The sequence below is a fragment of the Hypanus sabinus genome, chromosome 2 (genome assembly GCF_030144855.1).
Source record: "Hypanus sabinus isolate sHypSab1 chromosome 2, sHypSab1.hap1, whole genome shotgun sequence".
In the NCBI taxonomy this organism is placed as follows: Eukaryota; Metazoa; Chordata; class Chondrichthyes; order Myliobatiformes; family Dasyatidae; genus Hypanus; species Hypanus sabinus.
Window position 1 is genome coordinate 9602079 of NC_082707.1, and position 11744 is coordinate 9613822.

The window sequence follows — 11744 nt, forward strand, 5'->3', positions numbered from 1 at the left end:
GCATTGCAAGGTCTGCAGAAGAATCAATTGATGAATGATTTGGATGCTTGCAGGTTGATGGGGAAGAGGCAGTGCTACCTGTTGCAGTCAGCCCGGGTGTTGTTGTCACTCTGTCTGGGCAGTACGTCGTCATTGCCACTAGTTTTGGATTGCGAGTGAAGTTTAATGGCAGGCATCGAGCTGAGGTGACTCTCCCGAGTCTCTTCAAAGGCAAGGTGTGTGGAATGTGTGGAAACTATAATGAAGACAGAAGGGATGATTTTCTGAATCCAGATGGAATAATGGAACCTGATTCAGTCAGCTTGGGCAACAGCTGGCAGTCTGGAAATGACACAAGGTACAGTGTGACTGGCAGCAAGCTGCTGGCAACTTTTCCATTCGGTTGGAAACTAACTGTCCAGTTTCCAATCTCCATCGTTATGCTCTTTGAGTTTTGATTTAGCTGGAAGTAATTGTGATTTGGGATGCTGCTGTTTCCCCAGGTGTACTCCTGATGTTGGCATCAGACCAAATTGCAGTAAGGATGAAAAGCGTATCATCGAAAGTGAATATTACTGTGGGATAATCAAGGATGCAGACGGTCCTTTCAAAGGGTGCCATTCGAGAGTCGACCCGGAAGCTTATTTTGCTGACTGTGTGTACGACCTTTGTGCGTTAGGCATGGAGCAGGAGGCTCTGTGCAGCAGTTTGGAGTCGTACGGAGATGCATGCCAGTCAGAGGGAGCGAGTGTGGATCCCTGGAGGAATGAGAGCTTCTGCCGTAAGTGCTTGAGAGTATAGTGCCAGACCTTTCAGTGAGACTCAGTGGAGATAGAGAGCAGTGAGAAGTGTTTGATGGAAGGAATGTCAGATGAAAGTAACGTGTAACCGTATGGATTCCGTTCACAGCTGTAAAGTGTGGAGCGAATAGCCATCATGAGCAGTGCGGCTCAGCTTGCCCAGCCACCTGTGTGAGTCCGAGTGCTCCATCGCGCTGCTTGCAACCTTGCGTGGAAGGCTGTGTGTGTGACAGTGGTTACCTTCTCTACAATGACCGATGTGTGCCAGAGGATAAGTGTGGTTGCTGGTATGAAGGAAAGCACTACCCAGTGGGCTCTGAACTCTGGACAGATGATACCTGCTCAAGAAAATGTAGATGTCCTTCTGCAGGCAGTAATATGGTGTGCAGGGATTCAACGTGTTCTACAGGTTCATACTGTGGAGTTGTAAACGGCGTCCCCGGTTGCTACCCATACACGTACGGTATCTGCAGAGTGCATAATGATCCGCATTACAACACCTTTGACAAAGCCACCCTCCACTTTATGGGCAGCTGTACGTACACAATCGCCAAGTCGTGTGGAAATTCCTCCTCCCTTCCGTACTTCAACATTGAAACAAAGAATGAAAATCGTGGCAACGCAAGAGTATCTTACGTTCAGAAAGTTCATGTAACTGTTCACGGCCACAGTGTTTGGATTGTGAAGCGGGAACGTCGGCGGGTGTTGGTAAGTCTCTTACTGTAAGTCTAAATCTGCTAAAGTACAGCTCTCTCCACGAAAAATCATTTGACATGGAAACACTTGATCGGTAAAGCACTTTGCTTGTAACTGGAGATGCGAGTAAGTGAGAAGGGATGCGCAGTGCGACGGAAATGAGTCTAATTAAAGCGGCTTTGAGAGCTTTTTATCCTCAGCTGAAGTGGGGCTCTGAACGCAGGTGAGTGTGTACGGATGTGATGGCTAAGATCATTAGACATGCCTGAAGGGCTTGAGAGGAGTACGGTGCAAATGGTTGTTTTGTTTCTCCAGGGCTGCGGCCCCATACAGTCTGTATGATGCAGTATTTCGTCTTGTGCACAGGTTGATGACGTGTGGGAGACCTTACCTGTTGGGCGTGGCGAAGGTGGCCTGAGTGTGAGAAGGAGCGGAAGATACGTGGTGCTGACAACTGATTTCGGCCTGTACGTTTCTTACGACACTGATCATTCCGTGGAAGTGAAGGTGCCCAGTACGTACTTTAATCGGGTTTGTGGTATGTGCGGTAACTACAATGGAATACGGCAGGATGACTACATGAAAGCTGATGGAACGCAAGCTAAGGATGACAACGAACTGGGAAATAGCTGGAAGGTGCCACCTGACGAGCCAGGTTGCGACCCCGTCGAGCCAGAAGAGTGTAAGCCCGCAGATGAGGAGCGCTATCGACGTGATGATTTCTGTGGTCTGATCACCAGTCAACAGGGGCCATTTGTAAACTGCCACTCTGTGATCAACACCAATGGTTTCTTTGAAAGTTGTGTTGTTGAACTGTGCTTGACCGGAGGAGACGAAGGAGCTCTGTGTAATGCCCTGCAGATCTACTCAGATGCCTGCCAGAGAGCAGGAGTGACCATTGTGCCATGGAGGAACTCGACTTTCTGTGGTAGGTATGAGTTGTCTCCTGCAAATGCTGTTGGAGTAATACACTGGATTCCGGTTCATTGAGACACCCGGGACCAGTGCATTTTGGCTTAATTAAGTGAATGCCCCCAATCAGCCAAAGGGTCATGGAAATAATTAAAAGTTATTAAAAAAAAAAGACAAACTGCTGTTTAACCGATCAACAAATTATCTACATCCATGATGAAGATGGCAGAATTTGTCATCAAATCACCATCAGTTAAAATCGATACTTGTTACCGGATGGAAGTCCGAGAAGAGTTTATTCAGCAAATTATGTATTTAAAAGAAATACAGAGCAAATAGGAAACCATCCAGTACTACTACAGTAGACTAAATCAATGTATTAGCTCCCAATAGTTATCGATAGAGTAATCACTCAGTAGACGCTGCCATTTAATGAAGAAGATCAGTGCAGACACCGGTTGTTGATTGTACTGCCTTCATACAGTGCTTTAGCCAATTGCATGCCTCAAAACTTCACTTTTATTGTAACGTTTAAGGCGTTTGCTGAGACACTCAAGTTGTTTGTAGTTCTTAATTTGTTGAAGTACTGAGATCATTTCCTTTTCAATCCCAGCCTTTTCTGGCACCTCCAAGCCTGACTGCCTGAAACCGCCGTGAGCAAGAGAGTTCTGAATTGTCTTGCTGCTTATTTCTCACAATTTATCAGTGACAAAGATCAGAAGCACATTCAACTGACACTATTTGAAAACTCTTCGCTGTAAGCACAGTGTAGTGTCCAACGGCCACACGTGTCCACGCGGCTGACACAAGTTCATGGGTTCCCAACATTCTTTATGTCGTGGTCCCTTACCATTTTCCAAGAAGACCGCGTACCACAGGTTTGGACCCCCTGCGCAAGTTATACATTATTTGTCAGAAGTCTCCTGGCCCGACGAGGCGATACGGTGTCCAAAACAAACGAAAGGAATGAGGGCTATTTTCTGGATTAGATTTTGTTGCTTAAGAGTTGTTCCAAATAAGCAGCTGCCCTGATTAACTGATGGTCCAATTAACCGGAATCCGATGTACTTAGCAGTGTTCGGAGCTGTATGACATCGTGTCAGAGAATTGCCATTTGTGAAGCTTGAGTTGAAGTGTAAACAGTTTTGTTGCTTCTCTGCTGCTTTCAGGTATGGTGTGTGAAGCCAACAGCCATTATAACGCATGCGCTAGCGCTTGTCCAGCCACTTGCACTGACCGCTTTGCTTCGGGGAACTGCAGTGAGCCTTGTGTGGAGGACTGTGAGTGTAACCATGGCTTTGTCCTGAGTGGAAGCTCGTGCGTGTCTGTGGAGAACTGTGGTTGCACGCACAAGAACAAATACTACGAGGTAAGTTGGAAGTGTTTGTGGTACACTTTGGTTTCTATGGAAAGAAGGTTCTGTTTCCCATCAGAGCACATAGCACTTTTGGAAATAAACCTTGTCGTTTGTGTGCCAGAAAGGTGCAATGTTCTGGGAAGACGGATGTCGAGAAAGGTGCCGCTGCACTGGCAATGACCGAATCGTGTGCGAGCCAGCAACTTGTGGACCGGGAGAAATCTGCAAAGTGCAGGGTGGCAATTTGGGATGTTACGGCGCTGACACTGCCATTTGCCACATCTATGGCGACCCGCACTACACAACATTTGATGGGAAGCTGTACCATTTCCAGGGTGCCTGCAATTACACGGTGACCGAGACTTGTGGAAATACATCTGTCCAATTTTCTGTGACGAGTAGGAATGAGCACCGAGGTAGTCCGAGCTGGACTGCCATTAACTCGGTGAGCGTGCGCCTGCACAACCTCCACATTGCATTGCGGAAAAATAGGGACGTTTATGTGAGTATTATATACTGGAAAGAGTATAATTTTCAGCATTGACATGACGTTGTCAAGCAACAGTTGGGTTGTTTGTGATTTTCTGGAAGCTAACTCTGTAATGCTTTGTTTAGGTGGATGGAGTGAGGGTGTATCTCCCTGTGACACCCATTGCTTCGGTAAGACTGTCGCTGGTAGGGTCATATGTTGTGCTCCAGACCGACTTTGGTCTTCAGGTGAAGTTTGACGGAGATCATCAACTGGTGGTAGTTGTGGACGAGAGATACAAAGGACAGCTGTGTGGCTTGTGTGGAACCTACACCAATGACCAACTGGATGACTTCCTGAAACCTGATGGAATACTAGCCTTGGATTCAAACCAATTTGGGAACAGTTGGACAGTTACTGACGATGACTGGCCGTGAGTATTGCTGTGTGTGATTTACGTGAAGAAAAACTAGCAAAATGTCTCCACAAGTCCTGAAAAGTGTTGCAGCAAGTGGCAATGTTGCGTGAATCTAAGCAATGTTGGGGCAAGGAAGCAATATCAAGGAGATAATTCGAATCAGCACGAGTGTATTATTCTTTTGAACGACAAGGGCACACAGGGGAGAAATGTAAAGATATTTCCAGTGTTGATTTCAGGATGTCTTTCAGTCTTTTCAGTTGTGTAACGGAGTCATGTTGTTTCTTGTGTATTCTGATGGCATGGTGTATTTTTCTCTCAAGCCCTGCCCGTAGCCTTCCAAGCTTCTTTCTGTTTTGGAGAGGACTGAATGGGATAAATTAAATTTGAGAAGAGTGAGAGGTTGTTTCTGTTGCACAGGTGTAACCAAACAGCTCCACTTCCACCTCCATGCGAGCCAGCAGCAAGCGAAGAGGCAGAGAGATACTGTAAAATAGTCTTGGCTAACCCTGGTCCATTTGAAGAGTGCCACTGGCATATCCCACCTCAACTCTACTTTGAGAGCTGCGTCTACGATCATTGTGTGACTGGCGGAGACTCTGTTCAGATGTGCAACATGCTGGAGTCTTATGCTTCAGCTTGTGAAGCAGCTGGTGTTGCGCTGGGAGACTGGAGGCAGCAGAGTGGCTGTCCTCAGAAAAGTAAGTCCAAACTCTGAATCTATTCCTCTGTTTTACTTCTGCATGTGGTGAATGGAGAAACCCAGTTAAGAGACAAAAGTCATTTTCCATCGGAAACCCAAGCTTTTTGCTGCCCAATCAGCTCCATGCAAGTTGCTTTGCAGAGAGTTGGGCAAAGGGATTCTAGTAGTTTACATGTTGTCCCCCACTGATGAATGAAGGATTGTTTTTGAGAAAGGTATTCAAGAGTTAATACTCTTAATGTTTGAAGTTCCTGATGCAAGCTGAGGCTTTTGCCATCAGTGACGTTTCTGGGACTGCATCATGCCACGATGTAATAGACCGGTAAAAGTTGCGCAATATCTCCTGAAGGAGCCTTCCGGCTCAGTGTACAGAAACCCGAGTACTTTGCAGCAAGTAGCAAGTCCTTCAAGCTGACAATGGCATCTGAATAAACATCTCTGCTGACTGGCACTGAAGTCTGATTAACAGGGAACGTAATTTGTTCTTCCTTTCCCTCTAGATTTTGAGTGATAGCCTGTCCTCATTAATTGTCTTTTCTTTTTGAATCTTTTTATTATTGTTATATTATTCAAAAATAACACAAATACATCAAAGTAACAATACTTACAATGCCTGAAAGAAAAAAAAAGAAATTATCTTAAAGATCGAAAATTTTGTGAATATAAAATAGCTCTACTAAGAGAAAAGTGTGGGGAAAACCATTAGGAGTGCAACCCCGGAGCCATGCGTCATGCAAAAAGCTTCTAAAAATAAACATCAAACCGCCAGCAAGAAAGAAAAATATATCAAAAAAACTTACAATTAGATGATGGAGAAGATCTATCAATGAGCTCAAATGATACTAGCGAGCAAATGAGACCCATCATTTCTCAAAATCAAATAAAGTTTCAAAGGTTCCACTTCTAATTTTCTCCAAACTAAGACATAGCATCACTTGAGAAGCAGCATTGTGACAAAGTAGGAGCTGATATATCCTTCCACTTCAACAAAATGGCCCTCCTTGCTATCAATGTAACAAATGCAATAACATGTTGGTTAGACACAGAAATACCATGGATATTTTGAGGAATTATTCCAAAAAGCACAGTCAAGTTATTAGGTTGCAGGTTAACTCCGAGTGTTTTAGAAATTGTCGAGAAGATGACTTCCAGAACTGTTCCAGTATAGACCATGACCAGAACACATGTGTCAATGTAGCTATCTCAGTTTTACATCAATAACTATCAACATTGGGAAATATTTCAGAGAGTCTCTCCTTGATCAAATGGTAATGATGTTCAATCTTAAATAAAGGACTCTTATCCCATTGTAATAATAAATGATAAATTAAAAGTCTTAATCCTCTGGTGCCTCCCGTAAAGTACGGTACTGAGCGACTGTACAGTGTCTTGATTCAATAGTAAGGTGTTGAATATTTTCAACAGTTGTTGAGAGTATTCCGATGAATGTCTGTCTTTCTGAACTCGGCAGGTTGTCCACTGGATTGTAACTTTGACAAAGACCTGTGCCATTGGGCCCAATCCAAGAGCGATACGTTGGACTGGACACGCAACAGAGGGCCGACACCATCATATAACACAGGACCAAGCTTTGATCACACCACAGCAGGTAGGTGATGTGAGATTGCTGCTCAGCCACTGTGCACCTGATTTCTATTGGAAGAATAAACCTTCTTGTGTTTGCAGGTGGTTACTACATCTACATTGAAGGCAATGATGGCCAACCAGGAGACCGAGCCCATCTGGTCAGTGTTCCATGTGCGGAGAGAGGAGCTCAATGCATGCGATTCTGGTACCACATGTATGGAGTAGGTCAGCGCATGGCTTTGAATGTTTACCAGATTGAAAGCGGAACAGCAGTGCTGAAGTGGTCTGATTCAGGAAATAAGGGAAACCGATGGATTGAAGGACAGGTTGACCTTGACCTGTCTGGAGGTTCTCAGGTAGGCTGCGTGGATAATATTCAAGAAGTCACTGATATGATTTTTTAATTCATACAAGTCCAGGTAAATAAACCATAATGGAGACACCATGTACCCAATGGTGTTTGCATTGGGTGAAAATGATTGCAAAATTTTAGTGCATTTCCCACACTGTCCAAAGTTGATGAGTTTGCAGATATTCTTAATGCTGCACGCCACTGTTCTCTTTCCTCTCCCCTTGCAATCAACGAGTTTTAGTCCATCAAAATTTGTAGACCTATCAACCAGTGATCCACTTTAGGGAATTCCCGACACAGCTCTTAATTAATTGAAACCTTGCACTTTATTGTCTATACGCAAATATGAATGCATCTTTTTACTGCAGAAACACAGAAAACCTACAGATTTCTGCAGAAACACAGAAAACCTACAGCACAATACAGCCCCTCGACCCACAATGCTGTGCCGAACATGTACTTATTTTCGAAATTACCTCCGGTGACCTATCTATTTCTCAACTCCATTTACGTATCAGGAGTCTCTAAAAGACCCTATTGTATCCAGCTCCACCACCATCGCCGGCTGCCCATTCCACGCACACACCACTCTATATGTTAAAAGCTTACCCCTAACGTCTCCTCTGTACCCACTTCCAGGCACCTAAAAACTGTGCCTTATCGTGTTAGCCATTTCAGTCCTGGGAAAAATCCTCTGCCTATCTACATGATCAATACTTCTCATCGTCTTATACACCTCTATCAGGTCACCTCTCGTCCACCGTCGCTCCAAGGAGAAAAGGCCCAGTTCACTCAACTTCTTCTTATAATGCGTGCTCCCCAATCCAGGCAACATCCTTGTAAATCTCCTCTGCACCCTTTCTATAGTTTCCACAAGTTAAATCCTAAATTTTATTGTTCTCTCTGTAACAGTACTCATTCAGAACACTTACTCAAATTTTAACACTGAAATTGGGATCTCCTGTTGTCCAAATGATTGATCTTTCTTCTCCCAGCCCCTGGCATTTCAGTCTTGCGATAGACTGAAATGTCAATGGAATTATTTTGGACGTATAGAAGTGCTGTTGGTGAAATTGAATTTCCTGTCCTTTGCCTGATATGACCCGCTTATTGCACTTTTTCTGTGCTTTACAATTTTGAAGAGCCGGCAGTTATTTTTCAAATAATTTTTGGATATATTCTCTCTTGAATGATTTCATCACAGTCTCAGAACTGTTGTGCACCCATGATTTACTGAAGTGAAATGCAAGTTTGGGGCTTCTGTCGTGCTGCTTGACTGGCTGTTTCCTGCTGAAGTTTTGCTGCTTTCTCTGACAGATCCTCCTGGAGGCGGTCCGTGGCCAAGACTACCGGAGCGATGTTGCTGTGGATGACATTTCCTTTCACGTAGGATGCTGTGGAGGTGGGTCTGTTGTACTCGGCGCTTGCTTTCACTGTAACAATACTAATAGCGGCACTTATTTAATTCAACAAAATTGCATTGCTCCTGTCATGCTGTGGTTGTCTTTTGGTTTTCCATGCTTTAGTCAACTAGAAATGTGAGATGATGTGATTCTGTTATAAAGGTTAATCTGTTCTGCGTCTGTACTATTTTATTCCTGCAGAGGGTTGTGGAACGACAACAACTACGAGCACCTCAACTACAGCCAGTACCACAACGCCCGCCCTTACAGGTATGGGAATGCAATGTGTATGTGATGTGGAATCTTTGTGGTGCGGTTTATATTGGAGGTTTCCAGAATGGTAGAAATTCCTGGGAGAGAAGGAGGCCTCTCAGCCCATCGCAGGCATGCCATGCTAAAGTAGTACCTTGTAGTCTTTTGCTTCTTGTAGTTTTCCATCTTAATAATTCTGCTTAAACAAGTTCATCTGCATACTTGGTGAGTTGTCAACATTTGGAGGGAATTGTGTCTGCATGGACCGCTGTTCTGAGGTCTTCATTTTCTGAGCACTAATGTTCACGTTTTGGGTGAAAAGAAAATTCCTTGTCTCCTCTCACTCTACCCTCAATTTCCTCAACTCTCCCTCTCCAGAGATGATTATGCCATCTGTTAATTGAGTTGTTAATCTAAACATTATCATCTGCATTGAGTTATCAGTCCCATGAATCTCTTTGGTAAAGAATGCAAATGGTCATAGTCTGATCCTGAGAAGATCCATACAAATCGCCAGTACATTCAGAAACATAGAAACATAGAAAATAGGTGCAGGAGTAGGCTGTTCAGTCCTTCGAGCCTGCACCGCCATTCAGTATGATCATGGCTGATCATCCAACTCAGAACCCTGTACCTGCTTTCTCTCCATACCCCCTGATCCCTTTAGCCACAAGGGCTGACTAACCCTCCACATCGTCAAGGATACCTTCAAAAGTCTGTACCTGAAAGAGTTGGCATCTATTGATAAGCCATCAGGGCATGCCTCCCCATTACTGCCATTGGGAAAGAGATAGAAGAGATGGAAGATCCACACTCGGATTTGAGGAACAGCTTCTATCGTTCTGCCGTAATATTTCCGAACAGTCCGTGTATGCTACCTCACATTTCCCCTTCTGTTTATTTATTTATTTTCTGCTTCTAACTTGCAGTAATTTGGAATGTGTTGTGCTCTATTCCTTACAGTAAACAACAAACTTCACGAAGTATGTCAGTAATAACAAGAGTAATTCTGACTATTTTGATGTTTTCAGAGTCTTCCTGCATAGTACAAGGAGATCCTCACTATATGACCTTTGATGGCCAAGCTCACGACTTTATGGGAACGTGCACGTACACCTTATCAAAACTGTGCAGTACCAACAGCAGTCTGCCCTATTTCAAAGTTGAAGCTGCAAATGAGCACAGAGGCGGTAACCCGTACGTGTCTTACGTGAGACAAGTCAACGTTGAGGTTTCCAATCACAGAATCACGCTCGGGAAGGGGCGTGTGGTAAAGGTAAGGGCTGGATGTGCTAAGTGTCTTTTGTCAGGTGCATTGCAAGGTCTGCAGAAGAATCAATTGATGAATGATTTGGATGCTTGCAGGTTGATGGGGAAGAGGCAGTGCTACCTGTTGCAGTCAGCCCGGGTGTTGTTGTCACTCTGTCTGGGCAGTACGTCGTCATTGCCACTAGTTTTGGATTGCGAGTGAAGTTTAATGGCAGGCATCGAGCTGAGGTGACTCTCCCGAGTCTCTTCAAAGGCAAGGTGTGTGGAATGTGTGGAAACTATAATGAAGACAGAAGGGATGATTTTCTGAATCCAGATGGAATAATGGAACCTGATTCAGTCAGCTTGGGCAACAGCTGGCAGTCTGGAAATGACACAAGGTACAGTGTGACTGGCAGCAAGCTGCTGGCAACTTTTCCATTCGGTTGGAAACTAACTGTCCAGTTTCCAATCTCCATCTTTATGCTCTTTGAGTTTTGATTTAGCTGGAAGTAATTGTGATTTGGGATGCTGCTGTTTCCCCAGGTGTACTCCTGATGTTGGCATCAGACCAAATTGCAGTAAGGATGAAAAGCGTATCATCGAAAGTGAATATTACTGTGGGATAATCAAGGATGCAGACGGTCCTTTCAAAGGGTGCCATTCGAGAGTCGACCCGGAAGCTTATTTTGCTGACTGTGTGTACGACCTTTGTGCGTTAGGCATGGAGCAGGAGGCTCTGTGCAGCAGTTTGGAGTCGTACGGAGATGCATGCCAGTCAGAGGGAGCGAGTGTGGATCCCTGGAGGAATGAGAGCTTCTGCCGTAAGTGCTTGAGAGTATAGTGCCAGACCTTTCAGTGAGACTCAGTGGAGATAGAGAGCAGTGAGAAGTGTTTGATGGAAGGAATGTCAGATGAAAGTAACGTGTAACCGTATGGATTCCGTTCACAGCTGTAAAGTGTGGAGCGAATAGCCATTATGAGCAGTGCGGCTCAGCTTGCCCAGCCACCTGTGTGAGTCCGAGTGCTCCATCGCGCTGCTTGCAACCTTGCGTGGAAGGCTGTGTGTGTGACAGTGGTTACCTTCTCTACAATGACCGATGTGTGCCAGAGGATAAGTGTGGTTGCTGGTATGAAGGAAAGCACTACCCAGTGGGCTCTGAACTCTGGACAGATGATACCTGCTCAAGAAAATGTAGATGTCCTTCTGCAGGCAGTAATATGGTGTGCAGGGATTCAACGTGTTCTACAGGTTCATACTGTGGAGTTGTAAACGGCGTCCCCGGTTGCTACCCATACACGTACGGTATCTGCAGAGTGCATAATGATCCGCATTACAACACCTTTGACAAAGCCACCCTCCACTTTATGGGCAGCTGTACGTACACAATCGCCAAGTCGTGTGGAAATTCCTCCTCCCTTCCGTACTTCAACATTGAAACAAAGAATGAAAATCGTGGCAACGCAAGAGTATCTTACGTTCAGAAAGTTCATGTAACTGTTCACGGCCACAGTGTTTGGATTGTGAAGCGGGAACGTCGGCGGGTGTTGGTAAGTCTCTTACTGTA

The 11744-nt window shown here is 44.8% G+C and overlaps 1 protein-coding gene across 1 annotated transcript in view; it reads left to right on the forward strand.

Moving 5' to 3' along the window:
* The window catches only part of LOC132402895 (uncharacterized), a 75647-nt gene that overhangs the window by 60759 nt on the left and 3144 nt on the right, over positions 1 to 11744 (forward strand). Inside the window, exons 78-91 of the mRNA XM_059985968.1 lie at positions 54 to 337; positions 483 to 760; positions 889 to 1487; positions 1842 to 2403; positions 3557 to 3756; positions 3866 to 4246; positions 4360 to 4646; positions 5052 to 5332; positions 7021 to 7277; positions 8591 to 8675; positions 9960 to 10204; positions 10294 to 10577; positions 10723 to 11000; positions 11129 to 11727. Coding sequence (XP_059841951.1) covers positions 54 to 337; positions 483 to 760; positions 889 to 1487; positions 1842 to 2403; positions 3557 to 3756; positions 3866 to 4246; positions 4360 to 4646; positions 5052 to 5332; positions 7021 to 7277; positions 8591 to 8675; positions 9960 to 10204; positions 10294 to 10577; positions 10723 to 11000; positions 11129 to 11727 — 4620 coding nt within the window. The remainder of the gene's footprint in view (positions 1 to 53; positions 338 to 482; positions 761 to 888; positions 1488 to 1841; positions 2404 to 3556; positions 3757 to 3865; positions 4247 to 4359; positions 4647 to 5051; positions 5333 to 7020; positions 7278 to 8590; positions 8676 to 9959; positions 10205 to 10293; positions 10578 to 10722; positions 11001 to 11128; positions 11728 to 11744) is intronic.